This window comes from Telopea speciosissima, chromosome 2 (assembly GCF_018873765.1).
Source record: "Telopea speciosissima isolate NSW1024214 ecotype Mountain lineage chromosome 2, Tspe_v1, whole genome shotgun sequence".
Taxonomy (NCBI): Eukaryota; Viridiplantae; Streptophyta; class Magnoliopsida; order Proteales; family Proteaceae; genus Telopea; species Telopea speciosissima.
In genome coordinates, this window is record NC_057917.1 from 6,961,525 (window position 1) to 6,985,019 (window position 23,495).

General features: G+C 37.8%; 1 protein-coding gene across 2 annotated transcripts; it reads left to right on the forward strand.

Annotated features, from left to right (window-relative positions):
* Positions 1–2,119: 2,119 nt before the first annotated feature.
* On the forward strand, positions 2,120–22,235 carry LOC122652826 (probable pectate lyase 4). Of its 2 annotated transcripts, none has more exons than XM_043846698.1 (5): positions 2,120–2,516; positions 3,359–3,710; positions 3,806–4,016; positions 5,429–5,497; positions 21,917–22,235. In XM_043846698.1, exons 1-5 carry the CDS (start codon positions 2,237–2,239, stop codon positions 22,133–22,135), a joined length of 1,131 nt encoding a protein of 376 aa, XP_043702633.1. In that variant the 5' UTR covers positions 2,120–2,236; the 3' UTR covers positions 22,136–22,235. The 2 variants fall into 2 exon arrangements, with proteins under 2 accessions (XP_043702633.1, XP_043702632.1); XM_043846697.1 differs by lacking the exon at positions 21,917–22,235 and adding an exon at positions 8,466–8,813.
* The last annotated feature ends 1,260 nt before the right edge of the window (positions 22,236–23,495 follow it).

The following is a 23,495-nucleotide window of genomic DNA, read 5'->3' on the forward strand; positions in this document are numbered from 1 at the left end:
TTAGAATTATTTCATATATAGCTTTATGGGTTTTCTTCAAATGCCCCTCCCCCCAAATGGCCAAATGTACGAATGCCCCCTTGAACTTTCACTAATTTCAATTGCACCCCTTCTTTCCAAACTAAGTACCAGTATAGTCCCTCCCTTTAGTTAGAGACGTTATGTTCTAACGTTTGGCATTTTTTGTACATGGTTCGATCGGTATGTCCTTGATAGGGTAGAATGACCAGTTGCCCTCACTAAAACAAGAGAATCAAATGGGGAATATTCCCCATCTTCCCCAAATCGCAAACAGAGAAATGCAATTTATTAGGGTTTCAAATAACCTATTGCCGCAGCCTCTTGCAGTGGTCCAACCAAAGGCTGGGAAAAACACGGCGAAGGCTCGCCAGGCTCCGAGAGACTACCGCTATTGAAAGGAGGGGGAGGGTAAAGGAACAGTCGTCTTCTACCTCCAGACACAATCAAGAGGTGGAAAACAACAATGGTTCATGTCAAAGAACTCCTTCGATATGCTTCTGTTGGTCCTACGAATTCACATGGAAGTCGATATTGAAGAGTTTTTTTTATGCATACCAATAGCCAACCCAAATAACAAGCAGAAGGGGCTGAACTGCCAAAATCAAAACCTGGCGGACAAAAGGGAGTTGCAGGTTTGTTTCCCACTTGGTTCTCAGGACTGGGAAGGTCTTTGGATTTGATATTCAAAGGTAGACTAAAATTGAGTGGAAGAGGGTAGACTAGACCAATGCAGTTCGTGTGCGATAGAGATCGTCAAGAGTTCAGCTTCCATAACCATGGATCCAGGTACGTCAAGAACACCTCCGTAATTTTTGTATACTCATTGATCTCCATGAGTGTTCCGCATGTATTATTTTATCAAAGATCGCCTAAGGGAAGGTAACTTACGGCCCAAATCTGAGAAGAAAAGAGAGGGGGACTAGAGAGATTGAAACAACCTTGTTGTTGGCTTTGTTACCGCCAGAACAAGGAAGGACTGAATGATTGATGGATGTACAAAGATGAGGAAGAAGAAGAAACTAGAAGAATATAATAAAGAAGTAAGGAAGAAGAATAACAGAAGAAGCGAGATAGGAATATTGACAGGATGAACAGAGAAGATGGGAGAAGCAACGAGAGAACACAAGGAAGAAGAAGAACAAAAGGAAGATGGGAGAAGCAGCGAGAAAACACAGGGAAGAAGAAGAAGAAGAAAAGGAAGATTGGAAGAAATCGAAGAAGGAAGGAAAAGGGGGGTTGAAAGATACCTGCAACTCATCTTTCCCAATCGATTTGGGGAAGATGAGTTGCAGGTTTTTGTTTTTTTTAAGGGCATTTTGTCATTCCACACTATCAAGGGCAGAATGGCTAACCATATTCAAAAAATGCCAAAAGTTAGAACATAACGTCTTTGACTAACTAGAGGGACCATAGTGGTACTTAGTTTGGAAAGCAGGGATGCAATTGGAATTATGTTGTTACAATGTACAGTAAAAGAATTCACATATTCAGATGGTAAGTTTTAGTTATTCTAAACTTATTTGTCCATGTTCTCAAATTAGGTGTAAAAGGAATTGAATTAAATTGTACAAAGTTGAAACCAAAGGTGAGCCAATACTACAAACCACATATAATAATATAAACCGAATGTGAATTGGAATTAAACACGTTACAAATCAGAATTGCAAATCGTTTTTCAAAACTGAAACTACAAACCGCATGTGAACTAAATAACAAAAACCGAATAGAATTCAGTGAAACTGGATCAAATGTAAAATGATTATGTTTTTTGGCTGGTTCCTATCTAGTTTGATTTTGATTTGTACCTTGTCAAAATATAAACCAAACCATGTCAAAATAAAAAATGAACCAGAACTAGACCGATTGACACCCTTAGGTGGCAACTGGCTAATATGGGTCATACTAGCTGAGCTGGGCTCGGCTAATATAAACCTTGCTTGGCCCGGCCCATCGTCTCCCAATTCAAATCAGTTCTGAGGAATAGGAGGCTACGCCTACGCTACAATATGTTTTCTTTCTGTAGAGGAGTTCCAATCAGCTGTAGCTGATCAGAGCAACTGAGCAAGGGAAGAAGAGAATCTCTCCTGATGAACAACTGAAGCAAGCGTGCGAATTGAAGTCTTGAAGAAGTAATTGAAGTGTGGGATCGGTTCTGAACTCCATTAATCACCATTGATGAACATTGAATATAGAGAGGAATTGTAGATTGGTGCTTATGGGTAACGCCTGTGGCCGTTGCGCAACCGACAGGTACTCCCGCAAGAATAGGAAGAACGGTAGCAGCGGCCCTTTTAAATATGACCAGCCTGACCAGACAACTGCTCAGCCTCAGTCTGAGTGTCACACCCAGAGCTCAACGTCGACGTCAATGGCTTCTCTCCCATACGCCGTTGTTGATTGCAGCTTGAGGACCTTGGCCGGAAAGGCCGAGGGTTTCGGCCGTTTCTCAATCGGTGGTCTTAACGGACCCCTCTATCACGTCACCACTTTAGCAGGTTCTCTCTTCATCTTCTTTCTCCTTTGGTTTTGGTGTCTTCCTATTCTTTCAAAATTCGAGTTCTTTACCTTTCAAACGTGTTCTTAAAAGTTAGAAATTGTGGGTTTGTTTTGATCTGTTGTGCCTCATATGCCATTTGTTTTTCTTCATTCTTATTGTAATTTCCATTTTCTTTTCTCTTTTGGCTTGGATGTATTTGAGCTATGCGCGATTCTTTTTTCTGATGTTTTATGACTATAATTTTAAATTTTTTCAGAACTCAATCTTTTATTAGTTAAAAGTTTGGGAATTTTTTTTTCCAATGCGGAGTTGTTCACCCCCCCCCCCCCCCAGCAAAAGTATTAGTTTGTTTTTATAGGTGGGTGTATACAGTATAAACTGTCCAATTAGGCTGTGTAGTCACTACAATTAACAGAATTTATGCTAATGTGATGGCATTCTTGTGGGAGCATTGCTTAGCTGCTTCACAAAACACAGAGAATGGATTGAGGCATACTGTCGTTAGTCACCAAGCTCATTAGAAGCCAGCAGTGGTGTGGTGATACTGGAATCAAAAGACAATGGTAGATCATAGGAGGCAGCCAGAGATTCAGCTTGTTATGGTTATCAAAATTTCCTGATTTTTGATGGGGACAGCTTGCAATTGGCAGGTTTGCCTAGAAAGAATTTTGGTTTTGAATTTTGTTTGTCAAATTCCATGTGTATAACATTATCTTGTCTCCTTTTATTTTGATTTGTGATGGATGGTTCCAGTGGCTTTGTGTAGGTTTTCATAACTGAGAGTAGATAGATACTGGTTACTGTGCTAAGTAGAACGTTCTGCCTTCTCTGTTAGTGTAGATGATGGTCCTGGATCACTTCGTAATGGATGTCGTCAAAAAGAACCACTTTGGGTTGTTTTTGGAGTTTCGGGAACCATTGAGCTTTCATCTTACTTGAATGTATCATCATACAAGACAATTGATGGCCGGGGCCAAAGGATAAAACTCACCGGCAAAGGTTTAAGGCTGAAGGAATGTGAACATGTAATTATAAGCAATCTGGAGTTTGACGGTGGTAGGGGACCTGATGTTGATGGCATTCAAATAAAACCCAAGTCAAGGCACATATGGATAGACCGTTGCAGCTTGCGGGATTATGACGATGGACTGATTGATATCACACGTGAAAGTACAGATATTACTATTTCAAGGTGAGGATATGATCTGCCTGCAGACTTTACAAATTAAGAATATATTGTTGGTTCAGTACAGGTTTCAGACCTAACTCTTTACTTTGTGCCATTAGATGTCACTTTTCGCAGCACAACAAAACTATGCTTATTGGTGCAGACCCCAATCACACTGGAGACAGATGCATGCGGGTGACCATTCACCATTGCTTTTTTAATGGAACCCGACAGCGTCATCCTCGTGTTAGATTTGGGAAGGTTCATCTGTACAACAATTACACCAGAAATTGGGGCATATATGCTGTGTGTGCTAGCGTAGAGTCACAGGTATTGAAGAGTTTAACTTTAACACCTGCAACTAAATTATTTAAAGATGGGGAGAGGTCTGTTGGTTCGTTGGACTTACTCTTGGTGGTAATGTTTTTCATGCTTATGACATGTAAGATTGGCCAAAGTGTCTGTATGTTTGGCCATCTTATTGTTTCCCTATGTGGCGGTTCAATGCAATTGACCTTCCCCATGCGGCCAAAAGGGAGCCCTGTTTCTTGTCCCTCCTTTTATTTTTTGGAAATTTTAAAATTTAAATGCTGTCTTTCACGCGTGACTAGTCTGACTAGGGGTGGCAAGTGTTCATGGGTTATGTGATTGTCCGCCACACTGACCCTTATTAGTAGGTGTGGGCACAATATCTTGGACCCTATTATATCTATCCATTTATTTCTACTTGAGAGTGATATGTTATTCACAATCAATAGGTGACCTACAATAACAAATTACCCCCTCTATCATAGTTGTCAAGGCATCGCCTAGGTGCCCAGGCGTCCTTTGCTGGAAGGTTGCCTCGGTTGCCTAGGCAACGCCTTGACGTCTTCTTGGTGTCGCCTTGATTTTTTTTTCCTTTCAACTCCTAGGATTGCCTAGATGCCGTGACAGCTATGCCCTCTATCATACAAAACTGACCTATTTAAGGGGGCGAGTGAAACCACATTCTAACTTATGCTATGGCAAGGGATATTGTAGAAAAGTGGAAAATGGGGAACAGATAAGCTTGCCTTGGTATGATGAAAAGCAAAAAGAAGCCAGTGAACTCTAGGATTTGACTCTGTTTAGTGGAACTTCGAAATTTTGTATATTTTATCTTTTACTTACATCTCTGGTATAAATTTCAAAACTTACTTTTTGTTTTTTATTTTTGAATTTCAAGCATGCTGTATCAATTATTCAGTGTCAGGGATATGGAGCTTGAGGATTAATTACACAATTATATTTGTCGAAAATTTAGTATTATATGAATATTTTCCTTTAACTTTTTTACTTCCATGTCTATTACAGTTCCAAAATCTGGTACGTTTTATTTTGAATGGCTAAATTTCTAGCATAGGATACCAATTTTGATGACTCAGGAATGAAACTGCTAGGTTCTGTAATTAACAAGACCAAGCCAATGTGTATAAAACATAATAAGATTTGGTTGCACACCTGCTCCAACCTGTACGCATACCAAGTGCAATACGTGGTGATGGTTATGACTTATGTGGCCTAGGTGGAGACACTGCCATAACCAGATTGTTTAGTTTCCCTTCATAACTTCACATCTGGCTAGAGAATTGACTGACTATTCTGAGAGGAACTATAGGCTGGATGTTCATAAAACTTTTTGTATTTACATATTTGTGATGCATAAAGATATTATACTCATTGCAGACTTTTATTTATTTATTTATTCATTTATGCGCCAGATACACTCCCAGTGCAACATATATGAAGCCGGGCAGAAGAAGGTGGCTTTTAAATATCTTACAGAGAAGGTATGTGTTTAACTCTCAACTCTATCCTTCCTATCATATGCATACCCAAAGTTTAATATGATTGCTTGGCAAGTGTTTTGGTTTTGATTGTACAAATTTAGAGTGGAATATTCACTCTTTGCAATATAATATGACTTTCAGCACAACTCTAGGGAGAATATAAAGCAAGAAATAAAAGGTGAAAGTAAAAAAGGTGGTTTACAATGCAGGTCCAATATCCACTCCAAATCAGGATTTATTTTAACCCCAAACTGTAAACTTATATTCTAAGATAGGTTGCATTTACCAAGTGATGATTTAATACTTAGTTGGATATTTATATATGGTGTTCAAGAGGGATGACAGTGGTGTTAATCGAGCAACCAACCATACCCAGCTAGGTTCTGTTAGTTATGGCATGGGGCAGGTTCAGATATGATAACGTGTGGAATGTTTAGGATCAGAATCAGATAGTGACCAGAGGATTTTATATGGATGATGTATATTGAGGCCCTTTGTATAGACCTCTTAGGCCTTCAGCGTGGGTTACATCTATTGTCTTTCTAAGTTCAACAGATATAGGTGGTTTTTGTCAGTGGTGATGCATTAGAATCATAGACCACACTTATGTAGTTTGCAGGGAAATTGAACTGGTGAAACTTACTTTTGGGGTAGTTATTTTGTTACTTTGAACAGATGTAATGTATTAAGCAAGGACATTGCTCAGTTAGGGGTTACCAGTTTAATCAGACCCCAGTGTACGGCACCCTTGGACCATGATGGAGTTCAGTCCTGCATTAGGTTGTACTCATACACCTGGATCAAGAGCCTTATACACTTAAGACTTAACAATATTGTAATTCCAAATTTAGTATCATGACATGGACCTGGAATCAGCCTGGCTATTCATCAGGTCCCACTAATTTGGAACCGGAGCTCTATTAATCGGGGCTTCAGACCCCTAGTTTTGTATGATTAGAGGATTTGGAGAGGTTGGAATAGGATCCTGCAAAACATGTGACCTTGTGTGTGGACTGTGGAGTGTCCAATAAGAGATCTCCAAGGATTCTTTTTTGTATTGGGCAATTACCCTCTGGTCCCTCACTCGTTTGGCATGCAACTGCACCAAATCTGAAAGTTAAATGAGAAAAACCACTATCTTTGTACTCTTTGTTATGGTTTTATAGAAAAATGTCTTTAATACCCCTCTTCAAAAGAGTCCCATCCAGAAAAACCACTACATAATTTCTAAATCTTTCTGATGCTACAATTATATGACCCTATTCTGTAACCCCTCTTACAGTATTTTTGGTCATTAAAGCATGTAAGTCCTCAGTTGTAATTTCGAATGGACTTCTTCCAGGGGTTAGGTTGGTTTGTTGGTTTTAAAACTCTTCAATAGGCTGATATATACAGGATATGAACTTGGTGACTCTTTCATGAATCATTTAATTAGAGTAAACATACAATAGTGTCAAATGTGTTTCTTTGTGCAAATTTCCAGCTGCTACAAATATATGCTTTCCTTTTCCCCTCGTCTTTTCCTCATCTCCCCCCCCCCCCTCCCCCCTCCCCCCTCCAAATAAGAAAAAATGGTTAATTAGAAAATTTTGTTGTCCTGTCCTCGTCCTAAACCTGTCTTGACTCTTTCCATAAGAACAACTTATGAGTATTGAGGCTAGAGAAGGTACTGAAAGTGGTTTTGGATAACTGGGGAATGGAACCATCTTCAAGTGTTGTAAAATTCTTTATAATTGGGTTGGGAGTGTGAAGTGGCGGATTTTGGTTCTTAACCCAATTGGTTATATAAACACCCCACTGAAGGAAAAAAAAAAAGAAAGAAGAGGGGTTTGGGGGAGGGGGGGGGGGGGAAGAATTTCATATGGTAAGTGCTTGTAGTTTAGTTTCCACTACAAGCCTAATAGTAACTTAAATCTACTAAGCAATATCCCAACTAATTGGAGTCAGCTAAAAGTCATATAGATAATATTAAATTAGCAGTAGTTTTGTAGTTGAACTCAACAGTGTCATGATGGAATTAGCTACTGCCCTACTAATAAGTTGAAACTTGAATGGCAGAAAAATATATTGTGAACAGCACCTCAAACGGCACCTTTAGCAACTAATGTTCAAAATCAGTTTAAAACACTTCCATAGTTTCATCTCTCGTGTGAATCTTGTTGCTAGGAAGAATACTAGCATGTACCGGCACATCATCACCCAAAATCTCTTGGGTTTTAGATGATTCTTGATGAGGGTTTTCGGGTCTGCTCACATAGTTGTCCAACTAGCATTGCATGTCATGAGTCTTGGCAGAATTATTAGAAACTGGTTAGTAGCCTTTGGAGTCGTATTGGAACCATGAATGCTTTCTTATATGGTTCAATTTATTACTGAATGAGCCACCATCTTAGTTGACTGCTTCAATCATGTTGGTTTCGCTAAGCACATCATTTAAGATATTGATAGAAACTACCACAGGGAAAAAGAAAAGAAAAGAAAATAATGTCGAACATGATTTCAACACCACTCAGTGCTGATAGATTGTAAATTCAAGGTAAGAAAATATTGATCAAGGAGCTGTAAGAAATTGAAAAACAAATAGAAGTTTTATTTTCTGAAGACAAAAGAATTACTCAGGCACCTGAGATGAACCAAGAATGTTGAGTTGTTATTGAACTTCATAGTAGTTTTGTCTTATCTCTGCCAGTACCTCGAACTTGAAGCCAAACCTGTCTGTATCAGGTGTGCAACTGGTAACATAAAAATTTTTGCCAAACCTTTTAGCATGAATCCTGAACACATGTAAAATGTAGCCGATCCCATTTAGTTAGGAAAAGACTTGGTTGAGTTGAGTACAAAGTAGTTTTGAGTTGTGATCTCTTTGAGTGTCTCGCTGGGTGAACTTGCACTTATCAGTCCTTGTGTATCGAAGTTTTCATTCAGAATAGCTTCTATCCATAATGAGACCGGAATGATGGCTGTGCAGGCAGCTGACCGAGAAGAAGGTGGTTCAGGCTGCATAAAATCTGAAGGGGATCTGTTCCTTAATGGAGCTCAAGCCGGTCTATTGACAGGGGTAGAGGGGGGAAGTATGTTTCATCCAAGTGAACACTACCAGACTTGGACCATGGAAGCTCCTTCAGATACTCTAAAAGAAGTTCTCCAACTCAGTACAGGATGGCAATCCATTCCAAGGCCACCAGAAGAAACAGTAGACCGCTAGCATGCTCAACAGACCACAAATACACCTTATATATGTTACCTTTCTTTATTTTCTGGTATATTCTGAATATATTTGAGTGTAGTTGCAACTTGCAACTAGCATCCTTCTCTTAAATGAACTTCAGCTTGAGATTAAAACTATATTCTGAATATATTTGAGTCATTGAGTGTGTGGAAAAAACATGTCAATGGTTATGTGCTACGTACTCTAGGTTGATTGAACACCATTGGTAGAATCCTATGATCTCAGCTAACTAGTAATCTTGCAAGAGCCTGAACTTATGTCTCTTTCATTGTAAAGCTTGCTCCCATCTATAAAATCACTGCCATTAGGCTTCCTGACAGTAAAACCCAGTTCCTCATTTGATTCACTAAAGGGCCTCCATCTGTGTGGTGTTATGTTTACAATGGCTCTTTGGTTATCATGTTCCTTCTTGTGATCTCTTCTCCACAAGAGAACCCTCATCACCCAAAATCTCTTGGCTCTTTGGTTATCATGTTCCTTCTTGTGATCTCTTCTTAAAATAAAAAGTTTAAGAAATGCATCTTTTAACTTAATTTGCTGGAAAATATAAATATGAAAAATTACGCGTACACCCCTTTTATTTTGACTAAAGTATTACTCAACCTGAAGTTTCAAAAACTACACTTGTACGCCCCCTGTATTTTTTCAAAAAATACAAAATTAACAGTTCGTTAACAACTCAACGTTAAGTGATGGGTCCAGTGAAGAAGGCCTTGGAAAATGCAGGGTTGAGGGATTTCCCTGATTCCCAAAGTCCAACAACTTTTGAAGGATTTTTTTGATGGGAAGGAGCCCAACAAGGGTGTTAACCGTGATGAAGCTGTGGCTTATGATGCTGTAGTTCAGGATGGAATTCTTAGTGGTGAAGGCGGTGATGAAACCAAAGGTAATATAGATAGGTTATGTGTTTCTGGCATTGATCAGAAGTAATGGGTTTTTCACTGTGGCCGGCGAGTTTAAGACCCCTGTTTGATCTAGAGCTACGGCACTAATGCAGGCACTGGCACTCCAACCAGATGTTCCATCGACGTTTCCATTGATCGGAATCAGAACACCTCAGCCGGACAACAAGGACAAGTAGGGTGATTGTGAGCTGAGTTTTTTGTTTTTTGTTTGGGTACAAAGTGTAGAGGGTAATTTAGTAAAATGCATTTCATAGGTTAACCCGTTATAATCTAGGTTAAAGGTTGATATTTGCATACTTAGTGTTGGTGCATTAAAATAATGGCATAACTCAGGGGGTGACGCTGATAATTTCCCAATGATCAACTCAAATTCTTTCTAAAAATAACTCTTAATGAATAAACAAATTTAGAATAAAAATATGTAAGGTATTACAATTAGCAATTCGATCTTGTGGAAAGTTAGATTGGGATAAACTATTACAACCATCTGCTACTTATAATTTGTAATAAAAAATTGGTAAATTTCATGAACACCCCCTATAAGTTTGTTGAATATCACAGACACCCCAAAAAATTATCAAAATATAAACCTCCCCTTGATGTTAAGCACAGTTAGCACCCAAAATTGAAATGTCACCCCCTTAGTTATTTAAATAAAAACCTCTCATTCCATTTTCTTCCCGTTGGAGGACAACTGTGGCAAAACTATTCTTGGGTGACTATCACCTGTGCCAACTCCAACTCCAGCAACAATCAATTGTGGCTACTCCATCTCAGCCATCACTTGCGGCAACTCATCATCATCCAACAATGGGGTGTTAAGATCGGGTGTTTAACGAGTGGAAAGCTTGACAATTCGAGAGGGTTTTCAACAAGAGAGAAAACTATGTCTGAACAATAGGGTGTTAAGATCGGATGTTTTGTGATTTCCTTCTATTTTGACGAGTATAATAAATGGCCCTCGTCTAATAGCAGACCATTTTTATTAGACATTAGCTACTACCTTTTACCATGTGTTTATTTCAGTATGTTCCTAGGAATTATTATTGGGAAAGTCATATGCCAGTTTGTGTCAAGGGGTCTAACAAATCAGGGAGATTGTCTGGTATATATAGTAGCCCTTCTGGATGCAATAATGTCGTGGTTTGGTTGAATCTACTCCTCCATTACTTCCTATGTCCCTAAGCTCAACCTTTAAACCTTGAAAGTCAACCTTCTTCTGCTACTTGTCAAAGGGCAACAAAAGATTTGCTTACTTGCCAGGAAAAAAAAAGAAAAAGAAAAGAACATTCGCTATAAAACACAATAGCCACTAGATGGTTCCACTTCAATAAGTTTTGATATAATACGAACAACAAAAATAAAGACTATGTACTCTCTATACCACCATAATTTCACGTGTAACTGTAGAAATTTGACTCAGTATTCGAGTAGGCCTCATAGTGGTGGTTTGTTTTGGAGCCCCTTTCATCCATAATAAAAGTACAAAAAAGAGTTGGGGAGAGCTATAGTTGAGATGCAGGGGCCTCTTAATTTACTTCTTTCGGGCTAATGGATTTTCAACAAGTCAAAGTAATGGAATGGGATTGTTCACAGTTGTATCCATCATCTTCTTCTCTTTTTTTTTTTTTCATTTGTCAAAAAGTCAGTATCTAATTCTTCTCGTTCATTTCTGCAAAACATGATCTTTATATCAAACCAAAACACAGGAAAATCAGGCCAGTTTGCCACCTTCCCCTTGAAAATTTTTGCTACCTCCTGAAATATTGGATCAACCTTCTCTGAACCCTTTGAAGTGGCAAACAACAACAGCTGATAACAAAAAGCAATTGACATGTCAAAACCATGGGACCAAATATCCACCTATCCAAGAAGGTATTGTATTTTTTAGATAAGAGCTGTAAGTAGAACATTATATTAACTGTTTCTTAATTGGACTCTCAAAAATCTTAGTAGTACTTTCCCTAGTAAATGTGGTCACTAAAGGAAGCTTGTTTGCAAACACAAACTCAGCTATACCTGGTTTGGTAAGTTGTCTATTTGCAGAAATAAAAAGCCAAACACTAATGATTTTGATGATTCAACTATTTCAGAACACATAACCCATGTATAGACATCAACACGACTAACCAAAGTGGTTAGTTTCTCTACCTCTTTCTTCACCAACACAATAACTGTGCAAGTAAGAGCATAACAGGGAAAGAAAGAAACATGATGAGAACATAGAATTCCAGAATGAGAATAATCCTAATTCAAGAGCTGTGTATGAAGTACCACAACAATGAAGCATCAGTACTACTTTTCAAAACAACAACTGGAGGATGACCTACCACCTAACCATCTGCAAGGAAAGCTCTGCCAAAACATAGTTTTCCGTTTTTTTATCATGTCCTTTTTAAGCTTGTGAATTCCAGAAATGAGAATAATCCTGATTCAAGAGCTGCGTATGAAGTACCATAACAATTAAGTATCAGTACTACTTTTCAAAATAACCACCGGAGGATGACCTACCACCTAATCACCTGCAAGGAAAGCTCTACCAAAACATAGTTTTCCGTTTTTTTTTTATCATGCCCTTTTTAAGTTTGTGCGTTACAAGAATTTTGTAGAAAGTAAACCCAAATGCTTCACAAGAATGGGTTTACCCAGCAGTAACTCCTACACCAGGTACTACATAGAGCAACCACTAGGACAAAATGAGAACAGAACAATTCTTAAAGAAACCAAATACAGAACAAACAATACAAACCGGTTTATCCAAACAGAAAAAGGTAATGCCACCAATTGCAGCAGAAACAATCAAACCACCACATCTGAAATTAACCTGCAGGAATGTGAATAATAAACTGAAGTATAAGTCCCAAGCACTTGCATATAAATGTTGACAAAAAATATACTCACATAATTAACGATTTTTCTAAGTAGATTCATCATTTTTAACTAGGAACACTGAACCCATTAACAAAAATATTCCTGTCATCATTAAAGAATTTTAATCAAGAAAAGTCATCATAGAAGAATCATAAAGATAGAATGGTATATATCCCAATAGTGAACACTGAACCCATTAACAAAAATAAACATGTCATCCCATATAAATGCTGACTTCATCTAATAAGCGGCTCCACCTTTAATTAAAAAAATAGTTTGCTTATTTCATCATTCCACATCCGAAGTGCTTGATGACTAACCCATATTACATTTCCTATATAATTCTCATCCTAGAACCTACTGATGAATACATGAGTCTTGGTGGATCAAACCCAGGTGCTCTTCCTTATTGAACTAAAGACTCACCTACCTCCATAAAACATGTTAGTTTAATCCAATATAAAAAAATGATAGCTAAAAATAGAATAAATTACACTAACCTCACCTGAGATATACCTCAATATTAAAACCTTCCCCCTCAAGATTTAGAAATTGTGGAAACAATGGTTCCTCAAAATATTATCTGAACTCAAAGTTGTTTCATGCTTTCAGCACAAAGCATTACAATTTCAAAGACACCACTTGGAAATAAGCCTAGAACATCTCCAGTGATTTAAACAAACAACAATTATAAATAAGAAAAAAAAAATTAAAAGAAAAACAAACTAGATCAGCATTTCTTAATCTAAAATAAGAGAAAAACAAGCACTTCTTATATTCTTAATCCAATTACTCTTTGGTAGGGTTAATTCAAGCATGGAATACAGCAAAAAACGGTTCTTGTTCCTACCCAAAAAAAGTGTAGCAAAGGAAGACAAACATTCCAGCTCATGTGTCATATAAAATTCTTGCTGTCCAAAACTCATAATGAAGACTTGTTGATGCTATTGCTAGTCCACTTAAATATCACAATCTAATACCCACTTAAATAACCGGATTCCTTCACTGCTTCATAGAAAACAAAAGAAAACTAAAGTAAAAAAGAACAATAATGTAAGAAATGGGTAATGGAATTTAAGGAATTCTTTTCATTGAAAACTCCAACCGTGCATTCATGTGATCCATTAATGACCTTCCAACTACTAAACTTTTAAACTACAAAATGAAAAGGACTATACAAGTCCCGACCCTAACTCAAATACACATTTGGAGATTTGTTTTCAGTTTGCAAGACTGGATTTGGACGATGAAATAAGTTCACCGATGAAGCAGCAGGTGCAGAAGGAAAGGAAGATTGGGAGGCAAATTGATCAACATTCACCTGCACATGAAGCAACTAAACATAAATAAGAAACTTTCATCAATTATATACCCTAAACTTAAATTATTAAAGCAATACCTGAGATGTGGAGGCTTGGGAGGAATATATAGTATGTATAGAATGCTCAAATGACCCCTGTGACTATAATATAATAGACTGTTAATTACAAAAGTGAAGTAGAGAACTTAAAATTACAAAAACCAAAACGAGTAGAAAGTACCAGAAGTAGATGTACCTTAGTTGACTCATCTGAAGTTGGATTTGGGGCATGATGGATAAGATTGTCTAATTGTTTACACAAATCATCAACAACATTGTTCACCAATGCATATCCCTCTGCTGAATTGGATGCTTGTGATGCAATCATTACTAGTTTACAATAAAGAATTCTCCAACGCTGTGTAGAATCCAAATTAAGATCTTCTTCAACTTGTGTTCCCTTGCTATCTTCCACTGTCATGCTTCTTGCTGCACGTGTCCATCTACTCAAAACATAAGCCTCAGGAATAAACATGATATCTAACCTCTGAACAATTTTCAAAGCATGACGACAGAGGATACCAAATGTCTCAAATTTCTTACAGCTACATTCAATAATAGACTCGGATGGATTACACTCAACATTAAATTCCACCTCTAAATCATGAATACCAACATTATACTTGTACAAGCTATTACTTTCATCCTTCCATTTTATGTAGCAAGAACCAGCCCATATATATTCATCGTAAAATAAGCCAAAGATTAAAGGAGTGTAGACTTTTTCTGCATGACACATAATGGGTGTGTGGGGAAGCAAGTTCCTTGAGAGCTTATTTCTTGCCTCAAACTCAGCCTTCAATTCATTAACACGCTTGTCATTGACTACTCTTTCAAAATGCTTTAAAAATTGTACAATGTCTAAATTAGACTTTGTATAATCCTTCAAATCAGCATTTACACTTTCACTTAGCTGTGTACTTTGCATACCTCCTGTAAATGTATTCTTCATATAACATCCAACCCACTTCTGTTTAAATCTATAAATACAATCTAACCATGAACCATTTTCAACTTGATACTTAGTCCTTAATTGTTCCCATGCAGTCTCAAATTGTACTTCTTCATCATAATGATATATACACATTTTCAGATCTGATAAAAAGCTTGATCCCTCCTTCATTAAGTTACATAGATTTTTAATGTCATTTTGTATTAACTGCCAAATACACAAACCATGCCATGTTCCAGGAAACACCTCTGAAATTGCTTTTGCCATGGCGGCATTTTGATCTGTAAATAATGTTAAAGGCTTCTTTTGCCCATGACTTTCCAAGAAAGCCTCAAACAACCATTTAAATGATTCAGCTGTCTTATCATATAAAAGTACTGCCCCAAATATAATGACTCCTCCGTGATGGTTAAATCCAGAAAAAATACCAAAAGGTCTATTCTCCTTGTTTGTACAAAATGTAGTATCAAAGGTCACAACATCACCAAAAAGTGAATAATCTATTAACATTCTCGCATCGGCCCAAAAAATATTTGTTATGTGCTCCTCTATATCCAACTGCAAGCTGTAGGTAAAAGAGGGATTGAGCCTAGTTTGTTTCCCAAAATACCGTAACAAACTCCCCGCTTCACCATAACATAAGTCACGCTGTCGTTTACTTCGGAGATAATTGTAATGATCTACTGATGTATAACCAAGATTCTGTTTCCCACCTGCCTGTCTTCCTATGTACTCAAATGCGGTCTTAGGTCTAATTTCATAATCGACCAAATCAATTTCACGCCCATCTATTTCCGAAACTTCACGTCGTGACCGCAACATATAAGTGGTAGATGGTATATGAAGCTCGTGATTATGATTTTCAACAAAATCATAGCATTGGTATTTCATATTTTCCAAAATCTTTATTCCCATGCGAGCAAGACAATCAGATCTCGTCTCCGCTCGAGGATTCTTTATACCAATAGCACGCTTTTCTTTCCTTCGACTACCTTGTTTATTACATACGAATCTCCTCGAAGTTATCGTTGACTTATCTTTTCTGCTCTTATTTGCATATTCTCTCCTGACACTGAAACCCAATCTTCCTCCGTAACTATTATAGAAATCAAATGCATCATTCTCCGAATTAAACTGCATGCCGATCTTAGGCTTATTCTCATCATCTAGACCTATGTCTTTATCCGGTGTAGCTATTGGATTATCCATAACCCACCTGAACAATAGCCAAAAAAAATATTATGCATGGTTATATTAATTTAAAATCTTACCAAATATGGTTGCACATTGATTGACCAACAATGACATAATATAAAATGTTATAACAACTGAGTAGGCCAAGAAGCCACTCGAAATTAATTTATCTACCTGCTTTGCTGCAACTATTTGCTATTTGGCATATCATTCACTAGCAGCTCCTTTTCTTATAATTTGTTATGTTTTCTTTCCTGAAGGTGGTCAGGGATTTGGGGTTTGAAAACTGGTGAAGAAATTTGTGATCCATTGATGTATCAATAAGTCATTGAGCACATCAGAGAATTTGTTGAACATAGAGAAAGGAAGAAGAAAGAACTTAGGATCTCAGACCTAAGGACTATGGAGGGTTTTGAACACTTGGGAAGAAGAGAAATACATCAATGCATCGTCTGGTCTAGATGCGATGGAGATCTAAGTAACCTAATGGATAGGGTTTAAAGCCAGTAAATTTCCAGAATTGCAGGATAGGGAATTGGCCAGGTTTCAAGAGAAAATTCATAGCATAAAGTCAGAGAATCTGATCTGACTAATAAGTTGGTCAAGTGCTTAGGAAAGTAATCCAAGGGTCAGCTTCTGAAATATTGAAGTATCCTTCTGATTGTAAGAAACTGGAAAAACCAAAAAAGAAACAGAATTTGATGCAGGGTTTTAAAGATCTCAGAAGAGAATTCAATAGAGATCTGATTTAATGAATAAACATGAATATGGAGCCATAAACAGTAACAGAAATTAAGTTTAGCAAATCAGATCCAGAAGTACCAGTTTTGAAGAGTTGAGTGGGTGGCAGCTGGACTCTTGAAATCGATGGGGAAGTTTATGATTTGAAAACAGAAACCTACAACTGATAACTGAGAAAGAACAGACCAGATTAAAGGTTAGCAGAATACCATTTAGTTCAGATTTAATATAGTGGCTATAATAGTTCCTGTTACAGTATGTTTCTTTACTACAATTATCTGATTCAGAAAGTCATGCAATGGAAACAGAATTAGAAAGCTTAAGGGGTCATAAAAATATAAATATACACAGCAGTACAGCACTAAAAATATATATATTTAAGTTATATGGATTATGACTGTGTTTTAGTCATAGGTATAACCAGTACCATAAGTTTGAGATTAAGGGCTTATGTTTAACTATCACACATAACGGATCCAGGGCATGTATCATTGCCAACCATGATCCATCTCTAAACTGTAAGTAAAGATCCTAATCCTGTATCTTAATTAAATCCCATTTTGGTCTGGATTTTCTACTATCATCTCAGGGTCCCCAAGACAGAACAAATACTGGGAGAAGAAAGCATATCTCATAGATAGTATTATGATTCTATATCACTAAATTTTTTCCTCTCTAAAATTGGCAAAACCATTCAAATGGTTAACTAACTTTGCATATATGAAGAAATGGAGAAAATGATAACAAAGAGGAAGATCCTTTTATTAAAACAACAAACACATTCGAATCCAAAACCATATAAGCATTTTGTAATGAAGAAATGTAGAAAATGATCACAAAGAGGAAGAGCAGAAACTAAGACAACAAATACTTTCGAATCCAACAGCATATAGGCAGTTTGCAACGAAGAAATGGAAAAAATGATAACACAGCATATGGGTTTGGGGAGAGAGGATATGGATCCAAAACAATACCGTCGCCGTCGCTGTGGATGGATCCGGCATATACTGAGTGAGGAGAGGAATCGAAGTCGCCTTGGAGGAGAGGAGTCGCTGTCGCCTTGGATGTCTCCGGCAGGTAGTGAGTGAGGAGAGGAGGGTTTGATGTGCGAGAGAGACAGTCAAAACACGGGTTAGGGCTAGGGCTTGGCGGTTTAGTTTGTTGAACGTCCTGATTTCAATTTGGACGGCTGGATCGTCTTCTTCCACGTGTCATCTTCCCAGATATGCACTGCACTTGGGAGGATAAAAATCCGTGTGTGAGCCGATAAAACGGAAGATAAATCGTTATGAATAATTATCACCTCCAATTCCTTCAATTCCTCTAATAAGGGGAAGTAGACCCTACTTTGGGTAGTGTTTTCGGGTGGGGTAGGGTGATCATTTTTTCCCCCATGTGAGGAATTGGAGGGGGCAACGAATTGGAGGAGATAATGATTCAAATCGTTATCCCCTCCAATTCGCTGCCCCCTTCAATTCTTCCAATTCCTCACATGAGGACGGAAATGATCACCTTACTATCCTTTGCTCGAAAACACTGCCCAAGGTGGGGTCCACTCCCCCTATTAGAGGGAATTGGAGGTGATAATTATTCAACTGGAGATAATTAAAAATGGGGTTATTGGTAGAGCAATTGATCCTAATTAGATCAATCTTGAGAAACTGATTCTCAGAAATTGTGAAAGTTTGGTTGAAGTCCATGAAAGTATTAATCTTCTTACGATACTTGTTAAGTTGGATCTAACAAATTGCATTAAACTCAGGAAACTTCCAAGCAATATTTCTTTGTGCTCAAAACTTGAAACTCTGAACCGAGGTTTCAGATTCAATTTACTCTCTTTCTCTGTCTCTCAACACCCCACAGTTTCAAGAATCGTAATTGATTGATCAAATTAGCCACTTCAGATCAGCATCGACTGAAGCCGTTCTTGATTCTAGCCAAGCCGGAGCAGCCAGTCCACATCCCAAAAATAGCTTAACGGTAGAATCTAGCTAATTTCAGTAGATTCTTGATCGATTTGGATTATACCTGGCCCTAAAAAAAAGTTAAAAAGGGAAAGTTTTCATACATGGTTGTATAAGCCGTGTATGTGAGAGGGTGGGAGTTTCAAGGCATTAATTCATGGATGGGGATTTATGATTTTTTCAATTGTTTGTGAGAGACCCTCTCACATACATGGCTTACACAACCGGGTAAGAAAACTTTGTGTTTTAACTCTTAACTCTACCCTTATACACACCCAAAGTTTAATATGATTGCTTGGCAAGTGTTTTGGTTTTGATTGTACAAATTTAGAGTGGAATATTCACTCTTTGCAATATAATATGACTTTCAGCACAACTCTAGGGAGAATATGAAGCAAGAAATAAAAGGTGAAAGTAAAAAAGGTGGTTTACAATGCAGATCCAATATCCACTGCAAATCAGGATTTATTTGAACTCCAAACTGTAAATTCATATTCTAAGATACGTTGCATTTACTGAGTGATGATTTAATACTCAGTTGGATATTTATATATGGTGTTCAGGTGGGATGACAGTGGTGTTAATCGAGAATCCACCATACCCAATTAGGTTCTGATAGATATGGCGTGGGGCAGGTTCAGAACTTGTGAAATGTTTAGGATCAGAATCAGATAGTGACCAGAGGATTTTATGTGGATGATGTATATTGAGGCCCTTTGTATAGACCTATTAGGCCTTCCAGCGTGAGTTACGTCTATTTGTCTTTCTAAGTTCAATAGATATAGGTTGTTTTTGTCAGTGGTGATGCATTAGAATCATAGACTATGCTTATGTAGTTTGCAGGGAAATTCAACTGGTGAAATTTACTTTTGGGGCAGTTATTTGTTACTTGAACAGATGTAATGTACTAACTAGCAAGGACATTGCTCGGTTAGGGGTTACAAGTTTAATCGGACCCCAGTGTACGGCATCATGGGACCAGGATGGAGGGGGGTTAAGTTCAGGCCTGCATGAGGTTGTACTCGTAAACCTGGGGTCAAGAGCTTTGTACACTTAACAATATTGTAACTCCTAATTTAGTATCTTGACATGGACCTGGAATCAGCCAGGCTATTCATCAGGTCCCACTAATTAATTTGGACCCGGAGCTCTATTAATCAGGGCTCCAGACTCCTAGTTTTGTATGATTAGAGGATTTGGAGAGGTTGGAATAGGATCCTGCAAAACATGTGACCTCTAAGAGATCTCCAAGGATTCTTTTTTTGTATTGGGCAATTACCCTCTGGTCCCTCATTCATTTGGCATGCAACTGCACCAAATTTGAAAGTTGAATGAGAAAAAAACCACCATCTTTGTACTCTTTTGCTATGGGTTATAGAACAAAAATGTATTCAATACCCCTCATCAAAAGAACCCCTTCCAGAAAAACCACTACATAATTCCTAAATCTTTCGGCTACAATTATATGACCCTATTCTGTAACCCCTCTTACAGTATTTTTGGTTGTTAAAGCCTATAAGTCCTCAGTTGTAATTTCAATTCGACTTCTTCCAGGGGTTAGGTTGGTTTGTTGGTTTTAAAACTCTTCAATAGGCTGATTTATACAGTATATGAACTTGGTGACTCTTTCAGAATCACAGATTTAAATTAGAACAAACGTACAATAGTGTCAAATGTGTTTCTCTGTGCAAATTTCCTGCTGCTACAAATATATGCTTTCCTTTTTCCTTTGTCTTTTCCTCCCTTCTCCCCCCCCCCCCCCAAACCCCCAAATAAAAAAAAGTGATGGAAATTAAATTTTTGTTGTCCTGTCCTCGTCCTAAACCTGTCTTGACTCTTTCCATAAGAGCAGCTTACGAGTATTGAGGCTAGAGAAGGTACTGAAAGTGGTTTTGGATAACTGGGGAATGGAACCATCTTCAAGTGTTGTAAAATTCTTTATAATTGGATTGGGAGTGTGAAGTGAGGGATTTTGGTTCTTAACCCAATTGGTGATATAAACATCCCCTGAAGAAAAATAAACAAAGGAAGAGGAGGTTGGGGGGAGAGATTTTCATAGGGTAAGTGCTAGTAGTTTAGTTTCAATTACAACCCTAATAGTAACTTAAATCTAGGAAAAAAAAAAGGAAACAGCACAACTAAGCAATATCCCAACTAATTGGAGTCGGCTACAAGTCATAGTTAATATTAAATTAGCAGTAGTTTTGTAGTTGAACTCAACAGTGACATTATGAAATTAGCTACCGACAAGCTTGATTGGCAGAAAAATGCACTGTGAACAGCACCTCAAACTGCACCTTTAGCAACTAATGTTCAAAACCAGTTTAAAAGACTTCCATAGTTTCATCTCTCGTGTGAATCTTGTTGCTAGGAAGAATACTAGCATGTACCGGCACATCATCACCCAAAATCTCTTGGGTTTTAGATGATTCTTGATGAGGGTTTTCTGGTCTGCTCACATAGTTGTCCAACTAGCATTGCATGTCATGAGTCTTGGCAGAATTATTAGAAACTGGTTAGTAGCCTTTGGAGTCATATTGGAACCAGGAGTGCTTTCTTAAATGGTTCAATTTAATACTGAATGAGCCACTATCGTAGTTGACTGCTTAAATCATGTAGGTTTCACTAAGCACATCATTTAAGATATTGATAGAAACTACCAAAGGGACTAAGAAAAGGCATGAAAATAATGTCAAACATGATTTCAACACCACTCAGTGCTAATAGATTGTAAACTCAAGGTAAGAAAATATTGATCGAGGAGCTGTAAGAAATTGAAAAACAAATAAAAGTTTTGTTTTCTGAAGACAAAAGAATTACTCAGGCACCTGAGATGAACCAAGAATGTGGAGCTATTATTGAACTTCATAGTAGTTCTGTCTTATCTCTGCCAGTACCTCGAACTTGAAGCCAAACCTGTCTGTATTGCTGGTCCCAAGCCTAGAGGAGGAAGAGGAGGGTTGATGCATCAGGTGTGCAACTGGCAACATAAAAACTATAGCCAAACCTTTTAGCGCACATGTGAAATGTAGCCGATCCCATTTAGTTAGGAAAAGACTTGGTTGAGTTGAGTACAAAGTAGTTGAGTTGTGATCTCTTTGAGTGGCTCGCTGGATGAACTTGCACTTATCAGTCCTTGTGTATCAAAGTTTTCATTCAGAACAGTTTCTCTCCATAATGAGACTGGAATGATGGCTGTGCAGGCAGCAGACCGAGAAGAAGGTGGTTCAGGCTGCATAAAATCTGAAGGGGATCTGTTCCTTAATGGAGCTCAAGCTGGTCTATTGACAGGGGTGGAGGGGGGAAGTATGTTTCATCCAAGTGAACACTACCAGACTTGGACCATGGAAGCTCCTTCAGATACTCTAAAAGAAGTTCTCCAACTCTGTACAGGATGGCAATCCATTCCAAGGCCACCATAAGAAACAGTAGACCGCTAGCACGCTCAACATACCACAAATACACCTTATATATGTTACCTTTCTTTATTTTCTGGTATATTCTGAATATATTTGACTGTAGTTGTAACTGGCATCCTTTTGATTTCTTTTTCTCATAGGTTGCAGAGTTTAAAAACCTGTTATTAGGATATATTTCTTTTAGTATGAATTCATTAATAATTTGTGGCTGCTGTGTAATTGGAGATGATGATAACTTGAACTAGATGGATTGTAGATACATAAAATAATTTCTTAGGATTTTCTTTTCCTTTTCGGACTACCCTCGTGATCTGCCCTATAACAAACATGTTACTGAAGTATTAGATTTTAATGCAAGTGGAAAAACATGTCAATTGCTTTGTGCTACATACTCTAGGTTGATTGAGCATCATTGGTAGACCCCTGTGGTCTCAGCTAACTAGTAATATTGCAAGAGCCTGAACTTATGTTTCTTTCATTGTAAAGCTTGCACCCATCTATAAAATTACTGCCAGTAGGGTTCCAGACAGTAAAACCCAGTTCCTCATTTGATTCACTAAAGGGCCTCCAGCTGTGGTGTTATGTTTTACAATGGACCTTTGGTTATCATGATCCTTCTTGTGGTCTCTTCTCCACAATGTTTTGAAAAATGGTTCTTATATATCAAAAATAAAAAAAATATGAAAAAAATCTAAAATAAAAAAATAAAAAAGTTTTCTTTAAGAAATGCATCTCTTAACTTAATTTGCAGGAAAAATTAAATATATAGATGGTATTGTACAAAAAGAAATAAAACTATATCCCATATTTACACTAAAGTGGAGTATTCATAGCTTTGTTTTAAACCATGTTTTGGCATTTTTGTCTGGTTGGTAGGATACCATAGAGATACTGCCATGTCAAAGTTGTGACATGAGGAAGTGGTATTTGCAACATTCCTGTGAGTTCCCAAGTTGGAATCTACTCTTTTGGTGATTAGCCAAACAGGGCCAAAAAATGGCTGTGTGGTTAGGTTCAACTTATGATGGGCCAAATGAGCCTGATTGGGCCCTTTACAATCGGCAGCTGGGTTTGGCTGAAGTCACTGGTTAGAGGGTTAAAGCCCTGGATTCAATTGAGCCAGTCCGAAACCACACTCCATGATCATCATATTTTGCCCCCAGGACATTGTTGGGTTGGCCAACGAAACCTGGTCTCATTAGAGAAAATTTGGGTTGCTTGGGCCAACCTGATTACTTAGGCTAGCTCGAAGGTCAGTTTGGAGTCCCATTACAGTAGGCTGCGTTAGAGTTGAGATCCCGTTGGGCTTGGTCATAGATTTGGCATTTTAGGTTTGAGACTTGAGAGAGTCAAGGATCTTCCT

Coding starts and splice junctions, on each gene's coding strand:
- LOC122652826 (XM_043846697.1), top strand. CDS start 2,237: ATGGGTAACGCCTGTGGCCGTTGCGCAACCGACAGGTACTCCCGCAAG. Junction 2,517..3,358: donor TCACGTCACCACTTTAGCAG/GTTCTCTCTTCA, acceptor CTGTTAGTGTAG/ATGATGGTCCTGGATCACTT. Junction 5,498..8,465: donor TTAAATATCTTACAGAGAAG/GTATGTGTTTAA, acceptor ATGGCTGTGCAG/GCAGCTGACCGAGAAGAAGG.